Genomic DNA, 27,717 nt, shown 5'->3' with positions numbered 1-27,717 from the left:
ATTCCGACTGCCTTTTCTGACCCTGACTTGCATGTTTTGTTTTGTTTTTTTTTCTTTTTGGGCGTTGCTGTTAAACGCTTCCTCTTTGGTGCGCAGGTGCCGCGGGGGGCCAGAGGGGCTTCCTGGGCTGCATTCGAGCTCTACGGATGAACGGCGTCACCCTTGACCTGGATGAGAGGGCCAAGGTGACGCCCGGGGTCAAGCCCGGTTGCCGAGGCCATTGTAGCAGTTACGGCATGTATTGCCGCAACGGGGGAAAGTGTGTGGAGAAGTACAACGGCTACTTGTGCGACTGCACCGCCACTGCCTATGATGGCCCCTTCTGCACTCAAGGTGAGAGAGAGAAATATAGTCAAGTCCAATTCTCCATAGGAAAAAAATAGATATAGAAACCATATTGGCGATGTTATGGCCAATTTTAATCATTGACATATTTTTTTTCTCCACAATTCAAAACATGCTCTTGTCAAAATATCGCAGGGATCAAGACGCATATCTAAGATGGTACACTTCATCTCACACCTCTCTTTTTCGAGTGCTAAAACCCTCTGCAGCTCGGCTTACCTTTTGCTGGGCCATGATCGGTGTGAGAAAAGACTCTGGCTCTTTGGCGCATCATTGGTGACTTGAGCTAGAGCGCTTTATGGCTGTGACGAACCCTCGCCGAGTGCCCTGCATGGAAATGCCGCTTTACCGTGTGTGCTTGAATGGCAGGGGTGTTACACTCGTGGGGGGGTATGCGTGTTTACGAGACTTTCCGAAAGCGTAATCCTGCCATTGCAAGTGGCTCTGCTAGTGTGTATCCGCCTCACTGTTGATATCAGCCCCGAAAAACATTTGAGGAAATATTCAAAGGCACTTCCTTAAGCTTAGTGTCACCTTGTAACTCTTTTTTTTTTTTTGGTGCGCGTGAGGCTGAAAGCTGCTTGGGGAGTCATTAGCTGTTGCGGGTCTCAAATCAAGTTTTCCGAAAACGCTGCGTAAAGAACTTTGACATCGCCATCAGAGCCTTTGTGCTAGCTCTGACGTGATCCCCGATATGTGAATTAATTTGTTCCCTAAACCTTTTTTTTTCCCCCCCCTGTGGTCTTGACAGGCTGGTGACAACATGACAGGGAAACTCTGTGTGTGTGTGTGTGTGTGTGTGTGTGTGTGTGTGTGTGTGTGTGTGTGTGTGCGTGCGTGCGTGCGTGCGTGCGTGCGTGCGTGCGTGCGTGCGTGCGTGCGTGCGTGCGTGCGTGCGTGCGTGCGTGCGTGCAACGTCCTGCAAGTTCTGTCACAAGTGCCGAGGCATTTCAGAGTTTGGAGAATCCAGATAACTCTCAAACGCGTGTGTCTGTGTGTGCACGTTTGCCCAAAAAGGGGATGGCTCTCCTTTTGCATGTTGCTTTGTGTGCGTGTCGTCTATCCAATCTTTCCTTCATCTCATCCTTTTATTTCTTTTTTTCCCTTCAGCTCATGTTCAGTGATTTCCTGTCACTGTTCAGTCATGCCCCCCCCCCTTCCTTGCACTTTTCTCATTCCTTTTTGCACTCTTGTTTTCTCCCCCCGGCAGCATCCGTCTCACTTTTCTTCCTCCGCTCGTGGTACCCTTCTGTCCTTGCTTCCCACTCACCTCCTCCATTCTCTTTCCTTTTCTGCTTTCCGTGCCCCAAGTGATAAAGTGAGGATTTGAGCCTGAGGTGCGTGTGGCAATCAAATAGAAAGCAAGGACAACCTGCATTACCTTTAACATCATCATTGTAGCGACGGTTGGAATAATGAACCTTTACTTTCCTTTTGGCTCCGACTTAAGCCTCTTACAACATAATAGCTGGAAAAGAAAACAAACTCGACGCCACACGTCAAGTGAGAATGGCGAGGGACCCCATCAAGACGCGATTGGCCAGGACGGAAATTTCTGGCATCGGTGCTCAAGGGCCAGTCAAAGCACGGTGCGCCTTTGAACCTCTGGCACAACAGTCCAGTACGGATACGCTGATGAGCTGTGAGAAAACTTAGCAAAACTTGAAAACAGAGGAGGAAAAAAATTGGCTTTCAAAATCCAAGAGCGCACACTGGAGGGACTCCAGCACTGGCAAGGGGCGCACTGTCCTCGCTTAGTCCAAAACATTGTCAGCCATAAGTGCAACAATCCAGCTGGAACTGACACAATACCGTGAGAATGCCAAGATATGGATGAACGAGAATAAACGCAAACCAAACCACAAGTCTGAAACCAAATGGCCTTCTCCTCAGGGCTATTTGGTAACTTGTTGATTTCTCCCCCGCGCAGACGTCGGAGGCTTCTTTGAGATGGGGACGATGGTCAGGTACAACTTGCTCCCGGAAGCTGCGGCGGGAGCCCCGACGGACTCCGAGGTCCTCGCGAGTCACCTGATGTCGCAGGAAGTCAACTCGACAAAAGAGGAAGTGACCTTCAGCTTCAGCGCATCAAGTGCCCCCGCCATTTTGATGTATGTCAGCTCCAGGACGGAGGACTACATGGCGGTGGTGTTGAGGCACAATGGTGAGCGGTCGGGAGGGAGCTCCAACGTCGTGAAACAAAATGTGGATGCCGATAGTATTGGAACGCACGCTTTCATCAATGACAAATGGATGGAGAAGCGGTCCTTGTTCCTGAGGTCCTCTTAAGCTCCTCTGGGAGCGATCCGGTTCAACACTCTGACCCCCCCCCCCCCCCTCCCCTGCCCACTTGAGGCACGGATCTCTTCAAATAAACACGGGATATATTTCGATATCATTTTCAATGTGAGTTCATCTGAGCTATTTTTGCGTTGAGCCAGGTAGCCCGTCCTGAGCGTTACGTCAGCACGTCCGCCATATTGGATGCGGCCATGCTAGTCGCCGTAAAATTGGCAAATAATATGAGTCAACTGGAATGAGGATGGCATAATACAATCAATGGCTCGGCATGAATTGCATGAGTTTTGCGATACATCGTCGAGAAGCAAGCCAACGAGGCATCGTCGCAAATTCCTTCACTTTTCCATATGCAATACGGACGGCTGCGGCGTCAATGCACTGCATATGTACTATAAATGATTTTCTCCGGTAATACTTGCCAGCCAGTGTTGCGAAAGGCGCCAATCAAGGCCGGGAGCAGCGGTGCTCTGCGGATACAGTACGATAGCTCGATGATAACCACCAATGTGGAGCAAAGTAAGTACTTTCTGTACGGTCTTCATAATAAAGGTAGAATTTTTGAGGCGGGTGTTTTCATGATGTATGATGAAAGTAGACCTTTTGATCTAGAAAAATGTGAGCCCAAATCACAAGCTCCATCCTCATGTCTTTGCAGGTTCTCTGCAGGTCCGCTATCAACTGGGAGGGCTGAAGGAGCCATTTGCCATCGATGTCGACCAGCGGAACCTGGCCAACGGACAGCCACATAGCATCAATTTGTCTCGCATTGACAGAAGGCTCACCGTCCAGGTAGTGACTGTACACACTCACTAAATTCCGCGGACTGCTGCGAAGATGACACCGCTTGCCCTCTGCCACTTTTAATCCACTTGCAGGAGACAGATTACAATGCTTTGATCGGGGAGGCGCGCACGCACGCGCGCGCGTCTGCGTGTGCGCTTACATAAATCAGCGCCCTACCTGTCTTAATGCTGGCTGAGATCCTGATACTTCAGGAGGAGGCAGCTAAGAAAAATACAACCTTGTTGACAAACCAGCCCTTGGAAAAAAAAACAAAAAAAAAACACCCACCCTCCTAAAGTACAGGTTTTCTCTTAAATAAATTCGAATGATGATCAAAAGCTGTGATTCCCAGCAAGTGTGCTGTGAAATATGATTGCGCCGAGAGAGATCAGCAGCTTGGCTGCAGTTAGTGTTCCAATGGCATTTATTTAACAACAAATAATGCAACTAAATGGTGACAAGATCATCTTTTTTTTTCAGCGTATATTCTTTTCAACATTTTTTGTTCGGTGGCGTGCCAAGAGATAAACGAGGATTGGCAAAAACCGAGGGAAAATAGGGAGCAACTCGGGAGAATTTGATGCTCGACTGCCCTCACACGCTCTCAAGATATCAGTTTTGTGTCTCTGCTGCCCTCAAGTGGCCACATAAATCACTGCGGGTTTTTTTGCTGTTTGTTTGGGGTTGTTTGAGGGCGGGGGGGGGGGGGGGGCTGCCTTGAGCGGATGAGAGAGGCTGGCAGGGCTGCCTATTGATCACACACAATGTCCTGGCTGAAACAGAATTGGAGAGTTTTCTTGAGGCTGCTGAGGAGCCCAATCAAGACACAGAGACCTGCTCACGTTAGACAGAAACAAGGTGAGGTCAAATCTGAGAAGGGCACCCAGCGGGCTCCGATCAACTCATCGGTCCCAAAGGACGTAAACATATCTCTCGAATGAGATTTGAGTATACATGAGCAATGATTTGATCGCGGCGTTGAGAGAAGTATCCATTTAGCAGAGCGTATTCTGTTGTTTACGGCCAACGACTCCCAGAGTTTTTTCTGTGATGGGGCTACTGCCGTCCCTTAGCTACAATTAGGGAAACAAATCATAGAACGCTTAATGCGCTCCTACGGCATTAAAACTTGAGTGTGCAGAGTTTGCTTAAAATGGATCCATTCTGAGCTCACGGTTAAGCAAACACATTTCAGATGTTTTGGTTCCCCCATGAACTCCACCTGGAATATGTTCCTTATTTGCGGTTAAAAGCATCATCTGCGCTCGGGGGGGAAATTGTGTTGCCGAAATGGCGCGGCGTCAAAGAAGAGCGATCACGTAATTGTGGCCGTAATTGACAAAGTTTGGTCAATTGGGGTTGCGGCAAACCTTGGTGGACCGTTTCTTTTTGTTGCCGCGACCCTCGCTTGGCTGCGCCGCCAATTTGTTTTGGACAGATAAAAGTAAATAAGATGTGTGCAATTTAATCCTGTCCCATTATCCGGCCCTCCAGCCAGGGTGGAAAACAAAACCCGCACCCTTTCAGGCCAATCGCATTTGGAGAGCCCGCACGTGTGCGCAAGGGGGTAAAATGATCCGCTCGTGTCGAGGATCCGAATGTAGAGCACACAGACTCCAGTGAGAGTTTAGCTCGGCCGCCATCTCATCGGTCACAGTCGGATTGTCTTCAAAAGTCACAAAACCCGCACTTTTTCATCTGGCCCCGATGTTTCCGTCGGAGGTTGTCGGTACGCATTCAGCGGCCCGCCGGCAACTCAAATGCAGTCCTCTGGCGAGCACCGAGAAGAGTACAAGTGGAGAGGAGGGGTGGTGAGTGACGAGGGGGGCGCTTTTATATCTTCGGCGCACACATATACACAAACGCACGGAAAGCAATTTGTGGGCTCGAAATGACCCCCCGTCAATTGCGGCCGGCTGTGGCCTTCGAGCTAATTAGAAACTTCAATGAAACGGCAATAACAAGTTAATTCTGTTTCAGGATTATTTAAGTGCTGTATTCCCTCCCTGCGTCGGGCATCGGTTCTCCACTGATGCCTTTCTTTGTAAACATGGCGGCTGCTCTCGCTCTCTCTCTGCATTTGAACGGGTGACGTGCCGTCACTTAATGTGTGATTATTTCTCAATCTTGCCTGACCTAAATCGATACTGCACCGTGTACTGTAAACAAACCGCGCCTACAGGTCCACGTATTTGTCAACATTTAACGTTGATTTTTCAGACATGAGGACCTAAGCCTCCTCCTTTAAGATAGCAACATTGTACTGACTCATCTTGTGTTCGTTGCGTGCACCACCACCAAGGTTGGCCAACGCGCTGCGGTCGGTAGTTTGAGAGCCACGCCCTTTTTAACAATGCCATTGTGAATGTATTTCCAAGCGTCTCCCAAACCTCCCTCTCTCCCTCTCTGGTACAGCTGGACCATTACCCCGCGGTCAGCTACTCCCTTCCGGATGCCTCGGACACCAAGTTCAATCTGGTCAAGACCCTCTTCTTGGGCAAAGTTTATGGTGAGTCTCGGGATCGCATTTCCACATTTAAGAAAACAGTTCGTAAGCTACTGAACTGCCCATGTATTATGTCATCTCATCTTCTGCGCCTGATCTCATTGAGACAATTGACTCTTTAAATCCAGGTTACTGGTTTCTCTCTCTCTCTCTGTCTCTCTCTCTCTCTCTCTCTCTCTCTCTCTCTCTCTCTCTCTCTCTCTCTCTCTCTCTTCAAAGTGCGTATCCACATGAACGAGCCTTGCACAGTCTGCGGTTCCGTATCAATAATCTTGAAAATCAACTATGCAACACACTGTGTAATGCCGTACCTTGGTCGAACAAACGTTCCATACAACAAACGAATGGAGGCATTTACCACACGCGGCTTGCATTTCCACATGAATCCACTAGAGGGCACCAGAGAGCTACTCCAAAAGCCGTGTTGCATTTGAGTCACTGTCTAATTAAAAGGTGATTGTCAGACTCAAAACACAGCCTGTGCTTAACAGTCCCACAAAACAAATAAGATAAGATAAGAAAACCTTTATTAGTCTCGCAATGGAGAAATTCCCGAATCACAGCAGCAAAGTTATGAAAGGAAGAAGTAGAACAACAAAATTCACTTCAACGTGGACATTCAAGCGTACAAAACACAAATAAATGTTTTGCTACTGTTTTAATTGGCTTATTTTGATGTCACATGTAATTCATTCATTTCTTTCATGCAAAATGTGCATCTTGACAGAAGAGCTGCCCAAATTACAAAGAAGGAATGACATTTTGTTCCTGCAAAGTACACAATTACCGTATGTAATCATTGTGAGTGTGGCTGGTGGTTCTAATCGTGCTTTCATCCCTTGAAGCGGAACATATCTGAGATGATGTCCCGTCAAAGTGTTGTCTCGTGTGTGGGACCCCGGGAAAGTCAGGAAACAAATTCATGAAAGGAGGACCGGGCAGGAAACGAAACAAACGCACGCACATCTAATTCCATCTTTTGCCCAGAGGCCTCAGTGACAAAAGAAGCTATTGAAAGACTCGTCGGACGCATCTCGTTGGGAGACAGCAGTGCTTTGTTTGACAGGCGCTGGCACGCTCACGAGTGACGTCTCCTCCGTGCTTGCTTCTACAAGCTTCTTTTGCAACAATAGAAACCACCTGATTGCGCAATATGAAGCCATTTTCAATGCAAAAATGCGTGTCGTGGTTCCGGTGGGGTAAGCAGTGACCACCTTTAATAATGGGTCGCCCCCGGGCTGGTATAGTTAACTCATTCACTCCCAAAGACGTTTTTAAACGTCTTTTCAGACTTGGTCCAGAATTGGCTGGTACTGAATGAGTTAATAGTGTGTTAGAAACAATATTTGTCCTCAGTATCAAAATCCCCAATGTTGTCTCTGATGATTAAGAGTTCCTCTTGGTCACTTCCGTCATTTAGTTCAAGAGTATCAATGAGAATTTGAATCTGCGAAGACGTTATTCACTAAAGTGACATTGGTGAGCTTAAAATAAGGGCCCAAGTCAGCTGATCAAATACGCTCATGTTGACAACATTCCAAGCTGCGAGAAAATTGATTTCCTTGTCCCATGGAAGAAATTGCCTCAATGTCTCTCTTTTTGCTCTTTGACCTTTGGGGAGAGAAATCGGAATTCAAGCTGTGATAGTGATGTGATGAGTTGTCGTCTTTTTTTATTTGGCGTGTGGGGTGGGGGGGGATTCTCGCCATGATCAGCTTTATTTGCCTGCATTTCTGTCCTACGCCTATTCTTCGTCTGTTCTATTCGCTCATGAAACTGCAGGCGGGCTCTGATCTCGCTGCGCTCGAGTGTATCTGGCCAAGGCTTTGAGTGTGACAAAATGTCTGCAGCTGCACTTTTTCACCCGGCGAATCCTGATCCACGTCGATGTAAATTCCATACAGCCGTGTTTTGACCAGCTGCTGTCAGGGTGGGGGTGGGACTGCACTGCAGAGAGGGCGAGAGAGAGGGAAGGAGGGAGAGAACACAGAAGGGCAGAGATGAGCGAAAAGTCCCTGCTAATATTCTGTGTGGAGATCAAAGAGGGGAGGACACGAGTGAGAGAAGAGGAAAGCAGGTTAGACTCACACTTTGACTCAATGTAACTGTCTGAGGAAGTGTGTGTGTGTGTGTGTGTGTGTGTGTGTGTGTGTGTGTGTGTGTGTGTGTGTGTGTGTGTGTGTGTGTGAGTGTGTGTGCGTGTGTTTATACTCGCGTGCATCCATGGGGAGGTCAAATGTATGTGGCAGTTTGCGCCCCAAAAATGCTTTTCTACCTGATTGAGTGGCTACATGCATGTAGCACATCTATACAATCTGGTTTGTCATTGTGAAGGCGTTATATGGCAAAATTCTGACTTGCAATTTGCTGCAGTTGACTGTGGTCACGAGCCGACGGCGTTGCAACTCCGTATCATGGGAATTGTCAAGTATGTCACTTGCTGTCCAGTCTCTGTCACTTTTTTGGTGATTTCCGCATGTTTCACTTGTGCAAACGCACACAAAAGTGAGTATTAGCTTCACGGTTGGTCAACTGAGTGCACGAGGACATTGCCGAGAATAAGAAGGGACCTTGGTGACGGTTAGGCGAAGTGATATCGACAGGCCCGCCGCTACTGCATTTCATCATTCATTCAAACTTGTGCCACGAGTCGGTGAGCGCAGCCTTCATCACCTTTTTTCCGTCTCGGCATCAGCTGCCATTTGTTGCCATGGCATCAGTTTGATCTCTGCCCTCGTTGTCATCTCTCTGGCATTTTTTTTTTCCACACAGCATCCTTCCCGCCTCTCCATTATTAGCGTTGTTGCAGACGCAGCCACACCCACACCCGCACCCTCCCTCTCAACTGGTCCTGCGGATGTCTCCATCTTCCCTTGTTTCTCCTTCGTCCTTGACCCACATCTCCAAGCCCCCTTCAAAGAAAATTCGCCTCCCCAAAAGCCATCCCCTACCTGCCTGTTCTCCTCCGGCATTCATGATTCATGTCACACCGAGCTCACACGGTGCAGCGGACTGCTCAACTCGATGACCTTGGGGCTATCGTGCGCATGTTGATGTGTGTGTGTGTGTGTGTGTCCCGGACCACTTGTGGTTTGCGGTGCGGCCGAACTGCCGGATCACGATGGCAATCATTTGGGACGATACGTTGCGGCGGCGCAATCTCCTGCCAAGTGCTTTGGACTTTGCTGCGTTGCAGTCAAGAGACGAGCAGCAGCATTGTGGACCCGCTGGAGACGCTTGATGGAGGAGTGGCTGACTCCAACGTCAAGCATGAATGACTGTTAGAAAGGAGAGGCTTGAGACTTTCGCCAGCCGCCTAAGACGAAAGAAGCCGAGTGGAACAACGGCAGCAACTGACCCAACAACACTCGAGCTGCTGCCCGAGAACATTTCAACTTATTGGTACGCAGATGTACGCAGCAATTGCTTCGTGCCTCATTTTGAGCCGAGTGCCCTTCCTCCCCTTCTGTTGTTGCCATCAGATACACGATACGGCGGCGTATTAGACGTGCGCACATCTGTGGGAGGCCTGGTCAGATCATGATTATGCGCCGTTCCTGCCAGCGCCATCAATTGTGTGCCTACGCACACACTTGCATTGTTCCCATCACAATGAAAGCGGGAGCTAATCGAGCCACGCCTGGATGGGAAAATTGCATCTCCGAGCATACCCTGTTTTGTTGCTCGGCCGTGATGGCTGCGGGCTTCGTGATGCGCTGTTTTCAAAAGCCGTGTGTCATCATGAGCACGGACAGTCTATTTTGGGAGTCTTTTCAGTGAATAGGATGCATTCGTTCAGTTCCCCAATTTGTCCGGCGCACGTGCGCACTGTTGAGATCACGTCTCCCCACTGTGCGGCCGTCTTTGTCCTTCCAGAAACGGGATATGTTGACCCGGTCGTGATCCAGCGTTACAACGCCCCGGGCTTCGTGGGCTGCTTATCGCGGGTGCGGTTCAACGGCATCGCGCCGCTCAAGTCTGCATTGAGGAGCGGGCCGCAGACAGCCCTGCTGCAGCCTGCGCCCGCCCGGCCCGCATCTTACCAGGGGAAACTGGTGGAGTCCAACTGCGGGGCGTCACCTCTCACCGTCCCACCAATGTCGGCCGCAACTGACCCGTGGCGTCTGGACAACACAGGTCAGGATTCCCCCCAAAATCCACAGATCATCTCTTATACTGCCGTGTGCCTTAATCATGGAACGCACGACGACGAGCGTTTTTGTCTCCGCCGTTGGTCATCCCAACATTAAGTATGCATTGCGCAAGAGGTCGAACAGCAAGATAAGTCTGACTCCCCTTCTTTACTCCCTCAGACGCAGAATTCCCTTTTAATGAGGAAAGAGTGATTCCCGATGGAGTCAATCGAGACTCGGCCATTGTTGGAGGTACACTTTCTCAACATGAAATCTTTTCCGGCGTCCGCTGGCATTGACTGCACCTTGCTTGCCGTCTCACCCGCAGGGATCATCGCGGTGGTGATCTTCACCATCTTATGCACTCTGCTGTTCCTGATCCGCTACATGTTCCGCCACAAAGGCACCTACCACACCAACGAGGCCAAAAGCGGCGCGGAGCCCCCCGGAGAGTCTCCAGAAACGGCCATTATCGGCACAGAAAACCCGGAAACCATTGAGGAATCAAAGAAGGAGTGGTTCATCTAACGAGCGTTGACGGCACTTCCCCGAGAAGACGCGAGCCGTCTCGCCACCAGTCGCCAGCATGATGGAGACGCTTCAGTGCAATGGCCAGTCATGGGAAGGAGAAAGAAAAGTCATTGCAGTTGGACAATAACCTCCCAAAGAGAGAGAGAGAAAGAGAGATGTGTACATTTTGTTTTTGTTTTTTGGTTTTTTTCTTACAAACTGTATATCTATATCGAGAGTGTCGGAACTGAGGGACTCAGGCGAGTGTTGCTCCACGAGGCTGGCTGTACATGTAAATCCTAACTGGCTTGTCCTTTGTCTCGTGCTTGGGAGTTTTATGGAGTCCTTTGAATACTGTATATGACAAATAGTTATATTTACTGGGTTGTGTGATCGGACAAAATCTCCGTTAGTTTTGATTTCATTTTTTAACCAAAAAAAAAAAAGATATCTAATCATCACGCCAAACGATTAGCATTTTGTTTTTGCAGACTGTCGTTGCGCCAGCCTGCCTTTGTATATACTGGGATTTATTTTTGTTCAAAGATTTATTGAGAGAGTCCGTGACATCAATACTAATCTATCGAGGAGTGTTCGAGCTGCACCGAAAAAAAAAGTTGCACTCTTATGTGGAAAAAAAAATCCAATAAAAATCCATTCGTCCAGTGAACCGGATGAGTGATTGTCAAAATTCCCACTAGTCCTTCAACTCATCAGCCGCCGTGTTGCTCAAGGGCTGTGCGATACCGTAAATGAATCGAAAACACTTCTGGCTGCAAAAAGTGCCAATTTCATTGGAAGTGATTCTCAGGAACAGACACATGAAACAGGTCATCTCCATGTGGCAAAACATTGGCCATCGGCCTGTTTGTGAAACTTCAACCCAGAACAAGCGATGTTGCATCCCAATCGGCTCACTTTTTATTTGATTTTTTTTTTCACATGAGATTGCAGCTTACTCCCTGGATCGGAAAGGAGATATGTTTATTTGGTGAGGCTGCCAGAATACTCCTTCGTCCTCATCCTTTTGCCAATGACATCATGTATGTCTCAAAGTGAGCTTGATGTCAACTCTGACATTTGGTTGTTCGGGGGCCGCGTCGGTGTTTTCTCCAAGCATGATGAGAATTTTTTATCGCAGCTGGTTGTGTTGGTTTCGCTCATCGTCGCAGCTTTCTTTGAACCCTTCGTTTTTCTCTTTGCCAAACAGTCTCGGCGATTGTCTTTGCCGAGGACGATTTCACACACCGACGCTGAGCTGTTGATAAAAGAGGTCAGGCCATGATCGGAGAGCCAAAAAAACTCAAGTCGGCGCAGATGGACGTGCAAAGTCGTCAAGTCGGTAATTGGCGTTTTCCACTGACTTGTGCCTTTGAGCCATTTGGCCCGGTGGTGGGACTGAAGCCGACTACCGCTGCGGGAAATATCAGGCGTCGGTTGATTTGAGTGGCGCTTGGCGCTGAACGTCGGAATCCATTCCTCTTGCCAAACTCGTCAAGGTTGCGGAAGGTGATGCTGAAAGGCGAGCGATGCGCCTCCGACGCTCTGCTCCATGCGACGCGCGTCGTGTTTGACGGCGGCCGCGTCGAGGTTGTTCCACAGCCGCAACGTGGAAGGAATGGGGACTTAAAAGCAGTGCCATTTCGCCTTCAACAATCAAACCACGTCGCGCTTGCGTTTTATACCCCCCCCCCCCCCCCCCGTTTGTTTCTTCTGCATTCTAATTACAATTTCGACAAGCTGCCAAACGTGTTCGCTTGGTATTTGTTACTTGCGAATGTGCGTGTGCCATGACATTGTTGCGAAAGCCCTCTCACGACTGGATCTGGGCATCTTGCCTTTTACTTTGGCCTCAAACCAGACTTGAATCGCTGAAGGCAAACGCGGAGCGACTTCCTTTTCTCGAATGGTGAGCGTCCCCGCCAGATAGAACGGAATCACACCTTTGCCCTCCCAACGGGGGTCCAAACATGAAAATGAGGAGTAGCGTAGCCATAACCCGAATGCTTTTTTTTTCCGCTCTGTTCAGTTCAATAAAGAGTGTTTGATCTTTGACAAGCCGTCCTTTTCTCGCATCCTCTCTCCAGCAAAGTATTTGGCCATGTCATCGTTGAACCAACGGGAAGTGAAAACGGAAGCATCGCAGCCATTTTGCAGCTGTGAACGTGCGACGGAGCGCCATCTTGGTACTAGTTCGTCTTAAAGATGTTTTTATTTGGTTGAGGTCAGGGTTCTGAGTGAGTTCTTTGACACTTTAGTCATCCTCGAATTCCTTCATGGATTTTGGTTTGTGCACCGGGGGCGTTAAAAAAAAGGGCCCGCCTCGAGCCTAGCCAAGCGGATTTGAAAATGGAGAGATCTATAGGACAGGTAAGATGGAAGCCGTTTAGCATTTCCAAACTGGAAAAATGTCAGCAAAAATAATCGGACATCATTTTGTTGCGGCCTACAGAGGCTCGCGCACAGCAGTGATACATTGCTTCTTGAACATACCAATACACAAAAGTTTGCTTCCACTTAATTTTATTGGCTTGTGGGTCAGCAAATCAGGCGATGAGAAGAAAAACACCGTTTCAACCGACATATTTTCTCTCTGCCGCTCTTTGTTCTATTTACAGCCGTCCGTCGTGTGAAATGGAAATGCAAGTTGCGCAAAGCGGGTGTTGTGGAGCCGATCTGCCTGACGGGGGCATCGCAGGAACGTCGTCAGGCCTCAGGACACTCGGCTGCAACAAGATGAGGAAACGACCGAGTTAGAAGCTCGGAGGGGACACCTGCCAGGTAATCGAATACGTTTCCAATACGCACGAGCATTGGGGAGGATGGCGATGTTTTCAGGCAGGATGCCGGTCTCCGTGCAGAAGTCTGTGAATGTCTGCTGCAGGGCCACCCCGACATCGGGAGAGCGAGCTGCAAAGAAAGCGAGTGGCCTTCAATCGGACGTGGCCACCAAAGCCTCCCCAAAGCAACATGGCCCATATTGCATTGAGAGCCTTGCCAACAAGCCGCGACTCACTGTAAAGCTTGTTCAAAACCTCCGAGGCTCCATCCCTTGTCTTGATCGTGTGGATCAACGCAAAGTTGTCATACAGGACTCGGACGACGCGCATGTCGTTGTCGTTGTTCCAAACTGGAAAATGGCACAGGTTAGTTTGGTGCAGTTTGCACACACACGATGCCTTTAGTGTAGACAGTCACATTGCATGGTTGAGGTTTGCAGAAGAAGCCGCAAAGGCAGAAAATAACTTGACCGTACGAATTGTGATCAAAAGAATCGCATTTTAATGGGATAATACTTGGATATCAAAGCCGACTTTTTCGATACTGCTTATGCTGACGAGTATATATATATATATATGAGCAGCGGCAGCCAAAACGCTGGCGCGTTTTGGCTGCCGCTGCTCAACCCGTATTATTTTGTGTTTTTTGTTATTGTTAAGTGTCCTTGGGTGTCTTGAAAGGCGCTTATAAATAAAATCTATTATTATTATTATTATAAACACTCCATTGTTTATGTAGGGCTCATTCAGCTGACGCTGCCATCTGCTGGAGGAAAGTGGTAGCTTCAACTTTACTTTTTCAAAAAGCATGACAATCGAATCTTGAATCTTGGCATATATGAATCGTTTGTTTGTTTGTTTTTTTGCACAACCCTCTACGAGGCGGGCAAAGCCTTCATGGCTAAGTTAGGCTAGACATGAATGAAAATACGATCATGTGGCCTACGCTGATGTGCCTACCAACTCACCTTGGCTATGGAAGGTGAAGCGGCCGGGAGTTTCGGTTTTTTGAGCGAGATGAGTCATCTTCCAGCAGGTACCATCATCCCTTGAAAGGGGACAAACAAGGTCAGGATTCGCAGTCCGCTCTGTGACAATAAACTTCTCACGTTCATGACCCACTTGATGTGGGCGTAAGTGAGGTCCATGTCCCCCCCTTCGGTTGGCACGATGACTGCAGTCCCGACCTTCATGCTTCCCCTGTGGTTCACAAACCAGGGCGCATCGGTGGCAAAGCCGACCATGTACCACTTGCCGGCCATCTGAAGGAGACGGCGCAGAGAAATGAAAATACGGCGGGGGGAAAAAAGCAGATGAATGAAAAGGTCTTTTTGCTTTACCCTCTGCAGATCAAAATCCTGTACGGGCATGACGTCGGCGTATGCGGCCAGTCCGCACGTGAGTGCGACCAGCATCCCGGGTAGCGTGTTCATCGTGGTGTCTCCTGCGGATCGGCTCCTCTTCTTCACCGTCTGGCGAGGTTGGTCAACGGGGGTCTTATATGCTGCATCCCCTCCTCCGCTCTTCTTGTCTCCTCCCTTCCGCCTTATAAAACTCTTTGGCCTTACGAACGTTTGCTGTTACGCAAGTGCATTTGTGTAAGGGAGGGTTGGACATGTCATGAGGGTTCCTTGAATACGCATCTCCGCTTTCTCGCCCATCACAAATGTGATGATTCAAACCCCTTGTTTGAGAAGAGCGCGAATGTGCTTCCACACGGGCAAACACGGGAGGTCTCTTGCGACAGAATTACACTTGGCCACCTGTCAGTACACTTGCAAGCTTCTGGGAATGGCCGGTCACGAGGACCAAAGCTGCATTTCTGACTGTCAAGCTTTTTGCGACTGGAATTTGCGGTGATGTGGATAAGCCGTGGATGGACGGTTTCTTTTGCGATTGGCATCACACCCTGTTCATTTAGAGCATTGAGGTGATAGTCGAGTTATATTATGGAAATTCAAACGTCTGAGGAATAAAACACAATCACAACTTCATCATTTTATATAGTGGCCCTGATACCTTTGCTCTGCATTTGAATGAGAAGAATAAATTGGAAAAAAAGAATATTTTGACTAAAAAACGGTTGAATTCTTCAGCTGCTTCCCCAAAAAACAAAAACAAACCAACCCGACCCCCCCCCCCCTCCACACACACACACTTTTGGCAGACCAAGCAGGCACCAACTGGTCATCGGCTGCTTGTGTAACAGGCGCGCGCGCACGCACGCACGCACGCACGCACGCACACTACGTTTTGTAAGTTGGAGTTGTGTAACCAAACTCCTTGAGATTGCACATCTGGTTTTCATTCACGGTCCCTCACATGCACGCACACCTCCGAACTGATCATACCGCCGCTGACGCCGATGGCTAAGGCATGCAACGTAATCAATCAGCCTTGACTGCAGGATCTTTTTGTGCGTTTTTATTCATATAACGCCACTCAACTTGTTCTCTCTTGGCTCGAATTTCAGCGACGCCAAGAGCTGCAGATCAGGCCTAGAAATGGCCGTCCCGCTGCTGCGAGTTCTGCCGGTTCAGCACGTGGGGACACAGTCTGCAAGACAAAGACAGAGAGGTTAAATTCCACTCCGCGCTGATCTATTTATCGGCCGCTCTGAAACAACGTGATGTCGACTTCACCCAAAATGATTGCGACACAACCGCAAGCTAGCGCGTCAGGCAAATGTTTTGGAGGCGGGAGGAAGGTCAGCACAGCGATCTGCCAGATCGCTCTCCCTATGGTAGAATTACTCAATAGACATGCTACAATTTGTCTTTTGCGAGAAAACTCCGCTGTCTTTAGATGCGCAATGAAACATCATGTGCTTTGGGAGAGAATACGGCAAATAAAAAGAGATCCTTTTTAGTCAAGCCTCCACAAAAATGAGAACATTGAATTTCCCGTTTTATTTGAATCCAAAATCAATGAATTGGTGTTCAATTCACTGTTCATCTTCTTTACTGAAATTGGCGATTATTATTAAAAAAAATAATAAATGAAGTTGCCAACTTACTAATTCTGTGATGCTGGTCCACATTACCACAGTGACCTAAAAAAATTTTAAAAAAGCAAAGGAAGAGCACATATGAAAATGGCAGCAGCCTCAATGCTAGGTTTGTTTTTTTTGTGCTATGGCAACTATTTTTAGAATAAGCCTTTTGAACAACAATACCCAATTGACATTGCGATACAATCAATCATAAGATGTTTTTTTTTTTGTTTAGATTTTTAAAATGTTTTTTAAGTGCACGAATACATACTGTAAGTAGGGAAGGGGAAAAGGAATGCCAGGCCTAAAGCTTGCTTTTCAGCAAGTTGCTCAAACTTGGTCAGCAACGGTTCGGATAGATTGTCAACCGACCTGCCTGAATCGAAAACACAAACGGTACGAACGGGAAAATGAGAGCAAAGCATTTGCTTGCGGGTACTTGCCGCCTTGAACTTTCAAATCGCATTGCGGAGCTCACCGTAGAGTTTCATGGTGATCTGGCCTCCTTTCTGATAGTACATGATAGCATAGGAGTTGTAGTCCGTCTCTCCGATCACAATATCGGTGTTCAGCTCGGGTCGAGATCCTAACGCAAGGGATCATGTTTGATCCAAGATAATGGACGACTTTCCATCACTTTCAAAGTAACCGTGACAGTAGAAACCTGGTAGCGTCATCCGTCCCGGGGTGGGGCTCAAACGGTACATCTGCAATATCTCCCAACACTGATGATTACTGCAGAAGGACAAACGCACTTTGGTGAGAGCGCTTCACTTTTGTTTTGACAGCCGCACTCACAACAGAGCTGACAAATGCCGCCTCTCAGCGGTACTCCCTCGGAAGTCGCTTAGTTGCAAGTCAAAACAAACAAACAAACAAACAAAAAAAGAGCCCGTTCCTCTCGGTGTACGTACTGCCGTGTCTTGGTGCTAACCATCAGCGACTGGTCCGACGCGGTGGCTAGCGTGAGGGTCATGACCGTCGGTTCCACTTTGGTGCCGTGATTGATGAGATGGGAACATTTGGAGGCAGTGTTGAGCAAGTACCACGTCCCAATCATCTGAAACACAAACGCAAATGCTGTCGAACCTTGTGCATCATGCGAATTCCACAACCGTGTTCGTTCACTTCCTTCCGCTAAATTCTGAAAGATCGCATCAAACGTATTCTTACGCTAGATCCAGTTAAGTTACGGCTCACGTGCTGTTAGAGATGTGTGTTGCGTGAAAAACAACATTTTCCAGGGACCCTATTGACACAGGTTGCACAAGCTTGTTCTTTTTGGGTTGACCCAGCGTTGACCCCTGACGAAGCAAAGTGCACATTTGATCACTCCTGTCAAAGTTGTTTTCTTTTGTTTTTACACCACTGGTGCTCCAATTGATGTGGAACAGCTGCCGAGCCGGAAATGATCTTCACTGTTAGTCTCGGGCGCAGGATAAAACCGTGTCGTTGCACTTTTTTTTTTTTTTTTTTAGAACAACAATCTCTCTCCCACAGAGACAATTTAATATAGTGGTGGCGGCGGGGGGCACGGGGGGAGATAAATGAGCAAAGGTCAAAGACAAAAGCAGTAACATTTGCGATATTTATCAAATCACAGCTCTGAGTCGATTCGGGGGGGGGGGGGGGGGTGATCTTTTTTTGCGACCCATAAGAGCACAATCCCCAACCATTTTCAACTCCAAACCAGTACCGTACCTGCCGTATGTCTATATTCTTCTGAGGAGGCGTCAGATCTATAGGGTCGACTTTTGGCTTCTTACGAGGTCGTCTTTTGGGCCTGGGCCGACTCTTTGCGCCACCTACGGCCTCGGTAGCTGCCCAGAAACACACAAACATCAATAGCGCCAGCGTTAGCGTGCACCTCCAAACTCCTGCCATCTTCCTCTTCGTCTTTGTTTTGATTTGTTCGTTTTGTTTTTTGGAGTTTCCTTTTTCTGTCCTCTTCCTGTCTTCCCGGTGTGGCGTGTCCACAGTCAGGCACTCAAAATGCATAAAACGGATCATGCAGAAGTGTGTCCAAAGAGGATGACATGTTCAGTTACATATTAACCCAGATGGGATCCTGCTGCATGGGGTTCTTGACACCAGAGTGCAGTATTCACCCCGGTAGCACTTTAAAAGTCAACGGTAGAACATAGAGAGCAACGTATCCATTTATTCATACAAAAGGATCGGCAAACAGGTGAGGTCAATTGCACAACAAACAAAAAAAATCAAGCAGAGTCAGGAAAAAAATAGCTGCAATCACATCCAAGAGTATTTTTTTTTTCATTCAAAGTACATTAAAGCAATTGTCAAACTTTACCGACAAACCTAAGACAGAATGAGAATTGACGCAAACAAAACCACACAAAAAAGAGCTTGTACTTTGTCCCCAAAAATCTCTCCTTAGTTGTCTAGGAAATGACACACGAAAAGCAACTTTGCCGTAAGTGACGCGCAAGCCCGGATGGCGTATCAGTTTTCTTCCATCTTGCCAGGTCGGTTGTCGTCTCGAGGTTTAAAGTTGAGGGCCGCGCTGTTAATACAGAAGCGCCCGTCGGGTCTGGCCCATCCTCGAAGATGTGACCCAAATGGGCATCACACTGCATGGAAAACACGACGACAACACGCATTAGAAAGAGTGTGCGCAGCGCCTCAAACTAGCCAGACGTCTGAGAGTAAAGGACAACTGACGTTTTTACAAATGACCTCGACGCTGGCGCTCCCCAGGCTGTTGTCGGAGCGTCGAATGATGGAGGCGTGGCTCTCATCTCGCTCCCATGTGCCGTGAGCCTCCTTGAAAGCCGGCCAGCCGGTCCCCGAGTCATACTTGGCTTCTGAGCTATCAAGACGGTTGGTTGACAAGCAAATTTCAAAGTCCAGTTGGTGCAAGGTGAATTTCAAAATGGTGCACCTGGACAAGCAAGTTTTTACCTGAAGAGTGGAGAATCACAGCAGACACAGTGGTACATCCCCGTTTCATAGTGGTTCAGGTATATCCCGCTAAAGGGCTAGGAAGGAACGGGTGCAAGCGTATGTGGTTATACAGAGATGGAGAGAGAAACCATGCAACGAAAACAACTAAGAGGACTCCATATTAGCTCGAGTTTGACACCCCCGTGATTACCGTTGATCCAAGCAAAGCAGAAATATTCACATTTCTAAGAATGATAGCGACACCTCCCGAAATATAAACGTATTGCTCCGGGGAGTCCTACTAATCAAAACTGAGCTTGTTGAACTTTTCTTGGCTTCATGTATGTATGCAATATGCATACCTGTCAACTTTTCGGAGCGTCAACCTGTATAAACTACCAAATAAATCCTTATAAAGAGCAAAAAATCCTTATAACATACCAAAGCATTTTATATGTCAAAATAACGGCAGAAAAAAACCCACGAAATTTTCAATGATATATACATATAATGTCTAATCATCATTCTACTTAGTGGCATTACTTAAGTTACCGGAAATGAAAGCATTCGAGTAGACTAGCACCATTCTGGGCAAAAGCAAACGGAACTACCTGTTAGGGGGGAAAAAAACAAAAAAACGGAAATTTTCAGAATCCGTATGATTTGTGCGATACGGCCATATACGTAAGATTCACCACAAAATCCGTATGAACTATGGCTAAACCGTATGAGTTGACAGGTATGAATATGTATCGCATGTTCCATGTCATAAATTGCGAGAGCTAATATGCTGAGAATATATGTGACTGTTGACTAATCCTCTCCTCAGTCATTCCACAATGAGACAATCGTAAAATTGTCTGCAGTTCGGAAGTTACTTTCACTTGGGAATCTGACTTTTTTGTAGCGAGATGAGGTGAGGCACCCCCCCCCCCCCCCCCCCCACAAACAGTCTATGTTACTCACCACCTCAGTTCCCCTTTCTCTCGTGACCACATATTGCTCAGGAGAGAGTTTCTTTTGCCAATCCGTAGTCGCATTATAGCGGGTGAGAGATTTCGGGCCTGAAGAGAGAGCGGCGCAATGACTCAAAATGAAGGTCAGCTCATCCATTCATGGCATTTTTCAATGACGATGTACGTACGTAGGAGCGGCGATTGCCGAGTTCCCTACCGTTTCGATTCCAAGAGGAATGATGTCGCACATGCGCCGAGCTTACGAGAACCCCTCTAATGTGATCATAAGAGCCGACTGACCTGCACTTGTGTGCACCGGGCGCAGTCGGCACGCTCCGCGTTGACAGTGACGGTGCGGCTCGAGAGCGCTTGGAAACGGCGGCGATGCGAGCGACGACGCGAGACATGCTTGCAAGTCTTTGTCTCCTTGGTCCTTGGTGTCTCGACACCGCTGAAAGGCAGCACTGCTTCCTCCGCCGGCTGCTCCTGCCTGTTAACCGGGTGACCCTTTCAAAAAGTCCAACTTTCTACAATCTAGGTCAAAGTGGACTGGGTTCGCTCCTTTTAATTGCTGGCCAATGTCCAAAGCCGACAAGGTTTATTGATATTTAGATATGGTGGATAGCTGACAGAACCCTTTCCATCATCTGTTTATGACACTTACAATCCCATGTCTTTTTTTTTTTTTTTTTGCCAAATGCCGACTCTTGACTTATTTGCGTTATAGTCGCAAATGCTGCAGTCGAACCAAACAGCATGCATTTTTAATTTAGTCAGACAATGTTCTCTTCAATTCCATTTCTCTCCCTGGCATTTTAAATCCAGCAGTACAGTACAGTCCGCCTAATTTGGAACGCTTGTTTCCTTTAATAGCTTCTGCAATTTCAACCTTCAAATCCGTCACATTTTTTGCACAAATATGTAGTGCAGGCAAGATTTTTTTTTTTTTACGGTTTATCCATCCATCCATCTTCAACACCATTCATCTGAACGGAGTTGACTTTGGGCGGAAGGTGGACGACACCTTGAACTGGTCGCCAGTTAGTCCCGGGGCACATCTAGAGACATCAACGACCATTCAGTCACTAGGTGGGAACCGAGTCAGGCGAGTGGACCGGACGCCATCTACAACTTTGTTTATTGTGTAACTAACCTTGGCCAAGTTTTCACAAAACCTTATCTGAGGATGTTTATCTACAAAAAAAAAAGATGACATATTAAAAGGTGTTCTTTTCTAACCAATCATGGCAGCCACCTCTTTGCGCTTTTTTTTTTGGAATGTGTTGCAGCCATTTACAAAAATTTACATTTTTGTAAATGTAAATGTTGCAAATGTTTTCATTTGTTGAACGCAACAACGTCGGAATTGGGCTTGTATTTTATGAGCTACATCGACAACTATCAATCATCTTATTGTTACCGGGTCTTAATTCTGCGTATTTTAGAGATCCTATCATGCACAGGCTTAGAAAAGCACACTGAAGTTCCAGTAAAAAAAAGAAAAGAAATGTTTAAAAAAGGGCTAGTAGGTACTCCAGTCCTGCTAAAAGCTGCGATGCTCTATGTCCCGTGGTATCGGAATGCGGCAGGTGTATGGGACTTGAAGAAGGTTCCGGGCTGGTGCATGAGGTCCACAATGTAGCGACACGGCTGTGAAGAAGGTTGATTGCCGGAGCAATCGCCATCGTGGAGTAGGACTTCGTTCCAAGCTCGATTGTAGTCACCTCGCACCAGAGTGCAACTCAGGCCAATGCAATCAGCCAAGTACTGCGTGCATAGGCGGGACAGGTGTCAGCGGTTACAAGAAGGAGAACAACGGATGAGTCCGTAGGGGCGGGCGCTTCACCTTGAAAAGAAGAGCCCGGTGACAGTAGAATCCCTTGCTGATCAGGCCAATGGGGAGCACGTTACACTGCAGCTCCACTTTGAGCAGGGAGATGTGCAGTAGCCATCCGAAGGTGTGCAAATCTTCTTTCTCAATTGCTCCGCCCATGACTTTGCTGACTCGCCTGTTCAGAAATCCCAGAGAGCGAAAGCATTGCATTTACACGCCGCACTTATTCCGTTGAAGAAAGTTGAACAATGAGTGAACTACCTGGCCAGGGCTACATAGCGTTCCTGTTCGCCGTTCAAAAGAGAGATGGATTCTTTCACCTCCTTCACTAAAAACCTCAAAGCCACGTCATTCATCAACTTCCAGTATCTCTCGGTTTGTTGCCCTTCTTCCGCACTTTTCGCATGGATATACACCCTGGCGTAAACATTGGCGACTCGTTGAAAGCTTCCACGTACAACGGAGGCGCAAGAGAGAGGAGCATACGTACTCGATCGCTGAATTGACAACTATGACGGGCAGGTGTTCGTTCACTGGCTCCATGGACAGTTCCACTAAAGTCAAAACTTTCTGACCAAAATACAACTGAAAGATACACGGAGGAGTGAGGTTCCGACGGCCCTAATCGTGATTGGGTTTCCCAAATGCAAAGGTGAAAGAACAAACGCCGACACACCTTCCCGGCATCATAGAAGCCATCAGTGATGAGATCGGTTGTGGCCAAATGATCTGTCAAGCCGTATTTGAGAGAGAGGCTGGATTGCAGCAGACTGTTGAAGGCAAACTCGCTGAACTTACTCCTACTACTGTCCGCCTGGTTGATTTCATTCAGCATTTCCAGGGCTCTGTAGCACAAACGCACACAAACATGCACCGCTTGATCGAGGTGCTTTGATGCCTTCGGTCTGCTGGCATGCACAAACGGGTAAAACTGACAAGTAAAAGGGGAGGAAAAGTGTCAAAAATGAAGAACACGACTCCTTTTGTTTGTCAGTTACCCGTGCACGGTGGCGAGCGGTCAAGGCCTTATCCGCGGACCTCAACACTATCGGACACACTGACCTACATTCGCAACCTGAGATCTTTTTACTTGTTTGGCAAATGTATTCATTTATTCCCAACAGTTTTTTTTTTTATTGACTAGCCACCCTCTTGATTGCACTGATGCAAGTACTGTTTCAATTACCGAAACAAAAAAAAAAATAAAAAATCCAATGTGATATCTTTTATATCCTGAAAGTTTTTTTTAAAATGCAACTTTTGCAAACCGCCGTATGTGCCCCAAAGTATTTGGAAGACCTGAATTATAGTCCCTGAAAATATAGAATTGTTTTTGAGCATCTCACCCAAATTTGCACATCTCTACGGAGGTGGGCTCATCCTTTGCACAAACGCTGATTGCCATGCATGCGGTGCGCAACACCTCCATGTTAGTGGAACGCAGCAAACTGACCAATGGCTCCAGACCGCCAGCACTCTGGAGCTACGGTGGACAAGATCGACATTTTAGTTGCACGTCTGCGTTCCGCATACTGCCCATAGTGGAATGCCTCAAAAGTGTCCCTTTGGAGTCAATAAAATACGGCGCAAAAGGGAAACTCAACTCGACAGTGTACAGTCACCGTGCGAGACGGAAAGCTCATGAGACTTCCGCTGACGGAGCAGCTCATGACTTTGCTGTACGAGATCAATAATAATAACAAATGCAGCTCATTCAATTTGAACCGTGTCGAAAACTTCTCAAAAGGAAGGCCAAGAATTTGCAGTACTAAAATGAAGTATATTCTCTCCTTTTTCGAGACACACTGATGAACGTCTCTTTCAACTTGCATTCAAGATTGGCTAAACGGCAAAATCACCTGCGCACGTTCATATAGGCAGTTTTTTAGCCTGGGGCGCAGAAGCGCGCGGATGCACGGAAAGACAAACCTGTGTCCTGGCGTCGGCGTCAGACGCCAGTTCACAGATGCACAATGCGGCGTGAATGAGGACCTGCGGGTCTGTCGATTTTAAGGGCTCCACCAATGCCGGTATGGCCCCCAGAGATAACAAGTCGTAGCGAACGGCCTCCTGACCCGCTATCCTGTAAAGTATGGCGGCAGCATTGGCCACTGTTCTGGGACAGCCGTCATGGAGGCACTGCACAAGAAGCTTCTGCCCTCCTTCTTCATATATTGTCCTAAAAAAAAAAAAGCAACAATGCCGTTCTTGTCAACAATCATGCAAAGCAACGGTATAGCCAGATTGTCTCTCTTACATCGAGTTCTGATGGTGATCGGCTGTCAGGTTGGCAAGGGCCTGGATGGCTTCCCCTCTCACGAGGAAATGTCCACTGCTCAGTAAATGTATCAAAGCAGATAAACCGCCTGAATGGGGGACGGGGGGGTCAACCAAATTTCCTGCTTCATAATGCCAGTAAGAATGTTAATGGATCCATGTTTTGTGTAGAGACCTATTTCTCTGAAGCGTTCTTTGCTGGATAAGAAGGAGCTCATGCCGGCCATAGCTTGACAAACAAACATATTCACACAATCGCTGCTGCCAGAGAGAAGCTCCACCAGAATGTCCTCAATTTCGATGTCGTGGAGAACTTTGTGATTGTTGGCTGAACGCGCGTAGGCATGAATACGCACAGAGAGATGAGAAACGAGACACGAGACAGTCGGAACACGAGTTAGGAATCGATTGCTTCACTGCGTGGTTCTGCGCTTACCGTTTTGAGCAGCTCGAGAGAGGCATTCAACAGCACCGGACTGGACTTCGTTATTGTTGCATTTAACGAGAGGCATTTCATGTTTGCCCGTTTCAGAAAGTTTAGGCGGAAGGGCAAGCTCAAATAGTATCGTCAGTCCTCCTTCATTCTCAATCAGCAGGAAATTGTCACTATCACTCACGCAATTAACAAGAACCTGCAAAGCCTCAACATGGAGGTCATTGAAATCCTGCAAGACAAAAGCGTTCAGAGCAAAGTGTTTCAAGCAAATAATTTTTTAAAAAACGTAACTCGACACAAACACGTGCGACGGGAACAAAATACCAACCGCGTTTTTGATGATATCTAAGAGCTTCTCAAGTCCCTGCTCTTTCCTCATTGCGCTGTATGACTCTTTATCAGCCGTGACTTTCTGTAAAATGTTTAAAGCCAAGTGCTGAATGACGGCGTAGTCCGAATGGAGCAGCTCCAGAATGAAAGGGATGCCGCCCAACTCCAGGACATATGGGCAGAATTGGCTGCTCTTCATTGCCGTGGTAGGCCAGAGAAAAAAAGAAGAAATGAAAATAGCGTTGCCGCAATCGGAATAGTGCAGCTTGGTGCATCGCAACATTCCAATTTGTGTGGTCGCCCCCCCTGCACTGCACTCGTGCCTTAAGATATTGGTGCTGACCTGAACCAAGTTGTAGATGGTCTCCAGAGAGTTTTTCTGAATATCCGGTTCTGTACTCGAAAGCAGCTTGATTAATGCCGGCAGGCCTTTGTTGTCAAAGATCTGAACCTTGGAGGCCGGAGCCAGGGACAGATAGGAGAGGCACAGGGCTCCGTACTCTTGAATAACCAAATCTTTTGGAAAGAAAAGGTACAGTGAATGACCAAGCATCGTACGTCGCTGGAGAATGATGAACCGCGCAAACTAACCGTCAAGGGAGAGTTTGTCAATAATGGTTGGAATGATATCTATTTGTTGTACGGCATTGGCGACAGCACCTTTGTGCGACAACGCAAATGAATCCGGTTAATTCTTTGAGCAGGGCAAAACACGCTGCTGCACAAAAGAGGAGTTCTGAAACAACTGTTGAATGTGTCAAAACGCCAACAACACAATAACAAAGCGAGTCAATCATAAGCAAGTGTGGGCGAAATGCTGTTTGCACGTACTGTTGGAGGCCATGGTGCCCAAAACCATGAATGCATTTCGTCTGATCAGCTCATTGGTGTGTGTGATGAGTCGACTGAGAGGCTGCAGGACTCCGAGTTCCATCAGATAAACCTTGTTCCCATCTGACAGCAGGGGGAGACAAGCGACCAGGAAAATGAGTGCGCTTCGCGATGTGCAGACCTCTACCATAGTGACCGTAAGCCGAGATGGACTCGACATCCACAAGGATATTTGCAAATCACGCGCCCCACCTTCCCCTGCAAATTGGAAGATTGCTTCACATGCAATGACCACAATGTCTTCTTCGGGGGAACTCAGCAGAAGAACTGCGGTCGTTGTCGTTTTGACGTCGATGCGAAGTGGTTCGAACTGCAAAATAATGAAGGTCGTGGATTGTGTGGCAGAGCATTTAGAGAGAGGGAGAAAAGATGCAGAAATGTCCTGACCGTATCCTTGCAGGGACTTGAACTCTTGGACTTTTTTTCTTTCTTATCTTTCTTGTCCATTGCGAAGGTCTCTCCACATCAGTCGCGCTTTTGTACCACTTCATTAATGTATGTTGAGCTTGTGAGTACACACAACGGATGGAGTTTGGGGGCATTTTAGTTCTTTTTGCATCGATGAACATTTGCGACAAAAGAGGAATTCAAAACCGTGCTTCTATCAGACGACGGTGTGGTTCGCCGAGCTTCGGCAAATAATCGATCACACGATGATGACATTCTTTGAATTGTTTTGGTTCTGAACGGCGACGTTGCTAAAATCTGACTACAGTTAACGTGACGAATTCGACGTCATCGCGTAACCGAGACCAACATTTTTGATGACCTCATGACGAAAAACGAAACGTAAATTGTGCATTTATTGGAACTTACCTCCAACTTGAGTCCGTGCTTTACTGAGCAGATGTTCTGTGGGAGCCTGTACTGAACATCCTCGATTAAAAGTAAAACTGAATGTAAGGTTATAAATTGCCGAATCAATAACTCACAGACGTACACAAAATATATCATACAATTGGCAAAGATCTTATCGCCAAGTCCAAGATATTTCAGTTTCCTGGACCTCCGATGTGAACTATAGGACTAACATTGGTTTCCCTGGGCAACCGGCTGTAGTAGGGACCGTCAACAAAGTAAAGGGCCGAAAAGTATCAATCAATCATTCATTATATATATATATATATATATATATTTTAATATAAAACACGTCAAGTTTTCTATTTTGTAGCATGCAGTTTTTTATAACAGATCTTGAGACGAGGAAAGAAATTCCTGTTCAAGTGTGTCTCCTTATTTGCAAAAGGTTTAACTAAAATATACAAAGTACCCACAACTTGGTTTTTGAAATATTTTAGCGTTGCAGTTTGCACTCGAAACGTTACAATGAAATGGAGGCATATCTTCTCATTTTTGCATTAGTTGATTTGTTTTCGTACAATAAAATACTGTACACCAGTCCTTCTCAGGGGTGAATTTGGTGCGTTCACAGATGCAGCATCGTGGGTGCGAGGTGGTCTCCAATTGCCCACGTCACATTCGCGGCTAACATCACCCGCAAGGTGAGATCTTGTAGCTTTCCTCTATCAATGTAATTTGCTTGCATCAGTCTCATGCACGGACTCCCGCAAGTCCTTTTCAGCTTCCGCAATATGAAGGACTCAGTGCGCCTTTTGAAGAAGCAAAATACGTGTTGAAAGTTTGTTGTTATCCCAATGCTCATATAGACGTTTGCAGCCAGCCCTCATCCAACATTTTGCATGCCCCCAACTCTCTGCTGTGACTATAAATGGTATGTT

The 27,717-nt window shown here is 47.3% G+C and overlaps 5 protein-coding genes across 9 annotated transcripts in view; 1 reads left to right on the top strand and 4 right to left on the bottom strand.

Annotated features, from left to right (window-relative positions):
* The window catches only part of cntnap2a (contactin associated protein 2a), a 130,348-nt gene extending 117,712 nt beyond the window's left edge, over positions 1 to 12,636 (top strand). For all 5 annotated transcript variants that reach the window (XM_086101550.1, XM_086101547.1, XM_086101551.1 and 2 more), the window contains 7 exons: positions 97 to 333; positions 2,276 to 2,509; positions 3,302 to 3,435; positions 5,845 to 5,938; positions 9,812 to 10,072; positions 10,249 to 10,320; positions 10,397 to 12,636. In XM_086101550.1, coding sequence (XP_085957676.1) covers positions 97 to 333; positions 2,276 to 2,509; positions 3,302 to 3,435; positions 5,845 to 5,938; positions 9,812 to 10,072; positions 10,249 to 10,320; positions 10,397 to 10,596 — 1,232 coding nt within the window. In that variant the 3' untranslated portion in view covers positions 10,597 to 12,636. The remainder of the gene's footprint in view (positions 1 to 96; positions 334 to 2,275; positions 2,510 to 3,301; positions 3,436 to 5,844; positions 5,939 to 9,811; positions 10,073 to 10,248; positions 10,321 to 10,396) is intronic.
* A 448-nt stretch (positions 12,637 to 13,084) lies between these two features.
* LOC147186715 (lipocalin-like) lies at positions 13,085 to 14,868 on the bottom strand. Its single transcript, XM_086101561.1, has 6 exons — positions 14,699 to 14,868; positions 14,481 to 14,620; positions 14,327 to 14,406; positions 13,595 to 13,708; positions 13,387 to 13,488; positions 13,085 to 13,304 (listed from the first exon to the last, which is right to left on the bottom strand). The coding sequence occupies exons 1-6, from the start codon at positions 14,789 to 14,791 to the stop codon at positions 13,285 to 13,287; spliced, it is 549 nt and encodes a 182-aa protein (XP_085957687.1). The 5' UTR covers positions 14,792 to 14,868; the 3' UTR covers positions 13,085 to 13,284.
* An 899-nt stretch (positions 14,869 to 15,767) lies between these two features.
* On the bottom strand, positions 15,768 to 18,385 carry c8g (complement component 8, gamma polypeptide). Its single transcript, XM_086101559.1, has 7 exons — positions 18,052 to 18,385; positions 17,265 to 17,410; positions 17,015 to 17,085; positions 16,829 to 16,936; positions 16,622 to 16,726; positions 16,375 to 16,410; positions 15,768 to 15,914 (listed from the first exon to the last, which is right to left on the bottom strand). Exons 1-7 carry the CDS (start codon positions 18,358 to 18,360, stop codon positions 15,895 to 15,897), a joined length of 795 nt encoding a protein of 264 aa, XP_085957685.1. The 5' UTR covers positions 18,361 to 18,385; the 3' UTR covers positions 15,768 to 15,894.
* A 118-nt stretch (positions 18,386 to 18,503) lies between these two features.
* On the bottom strand, positions 18,504 to 20,840 carry msrb2 (methionine sulfoxide reductase B2). The gene is given in 6 exon segments (XM_086101560.1): positions 18,504 to 18,890; positions 18,893 to 18,941; positions 19,033 to 19,180; positions 19,273 to 19,349; positions 20,221 to 20,318; positions 20,428 to 20,840. Coding segments are annotated over 6 exon segments (639 nt in total). The 5' UTR covers positions 20,618 to 20,840; the 3' UTR covers positions 18,504 to 18,813.
* Positions 20,841 to 21,330: 490 nt separating this feature from the next.
* LOC147186712 (armadillo repeat-containing protein 3-like) lies at positions 21,331 to 26,483 on the bottom strand. Its single transcript, XM_086101563.1, has 16 exons — positions 26,366 to 26,483; positions 26,171 to 26,288; positions 25,919 to 26,041; positions 25,679 to 25,747; positions 25,431 to 25,603; positions 25,086 to 25,280; positions 24,758 to 24,986; positions 24,497 to 24,649; positions 24,302 to 24,410; positions 23,974 to 24,223; positions 23,391 to 23,527; positions 22,721 to 22,889; positions 22,535 to 22,629; positions 22,306 to 22,461; positions 22,057 to 22,219; positions 21,331 to 21,977 (listed from the first exon to the last, which is right to left on the bottom strand). Exons 1-16 carry the CDS (start codon positions 26,423 to 26,425, stop codon positions 21,771 to 21,773), a joined length of 2,406 nt encoding a protein of 801 aa, XP_085957689.1. The 5' UTR covers positions 26,426 to 26,483; the 3' UTR covers positions 21,331 to 21,770.
* Between the last annotated feature and the right edge of the window lie 1,234 nt (positions 26,484 to 27,717).

This window comes from Hippocampus guttulatus, chromosome 21 (assembly GCF_054856545.1).
Source record: "Hippocampus guttulatus isolate MCC_2025c chromosome 21, RoL_Hgut_1.0, whole genome shotgun sequence".
NCBI classification, from domain to species: Eukaryota; Metazoa; Chordata; class Actinopteri; order Syngnathiformes; family Syngnathidae; genus Hippocampus; species Hippocampus guttulatus.
This window is presented reverse-complemented; position numbering and strand designations above follow the sequence as displayed.

Excerpts from the sequence above, each read along its gene's own strand:
- c8g (XM_086101559.1), bottom strand. The coding sequence starts at position 18,360 with ATGATCCGTTTTATGCATTTTGAGTGCCTGACTGTGGACACGCCACAC. Across the intron at positions 17,086-17,264 it reads GTTAGCACCAAGACACGGCA|TAATCATCAGTGTTGGGAGA; the intron begins GTACGTACACCG and ends GTCCTTCTGCAG. Across the intron at positions 15,915-16,374 it reads GGACCAGCATCACAGAATTA|ACTGTGTCCCCACGTGCTGA; the intron begins GTAAGTTGGCAA and ends TTTGTCTTGCAG.
- LOC147186712 (XM_086101563.1), bottom strand. The coding sequence starts at position 26,425 with ATGGACAAGAAAGATAAGAAAGAAAAAAAGTCCAAGAGTTCAAGTCCC. Across the intron at positions 24,650-24,757 it reads CTCTCGAGCTGCTCAAAACG|CCAACAATCACAAAGTTCTC; the intron begins GTAAGCGCAGAA and ends ACGCGCGTTCAG. Across the intron at positions 22,220-22,305 it reads CGCTATGTAGCCCTGGCCAG|GCGAGTCAGCAAAGTCATGG; the intron begins GTAGTTCACTCA and ends ATTTCTGAACAG.
- LOC147186715 (XM_086101561.1), bottom strand. The coding sequence starts at position 14,791 with ATGAACACGCTACCCGGGATGCTGGTCGCACTCACGTGCGGACTGGCC. Across the intron at positions 13,709-14,326 it reads CTTCACCTTCCATAGCCAAG|TTTGGAACAACGACAACGAC; the intron begins GTGAGTTGGTAG and ends GCCATTTTCCAG. Across the intron at positions 13,489-13,594 it reads GGTTTTGAACAAGCTTTACA|CTCGCTCTCCCGATGTCGGG; the intron begins GTGAGTCGCGGC and ends CTTTCTTTGCAG.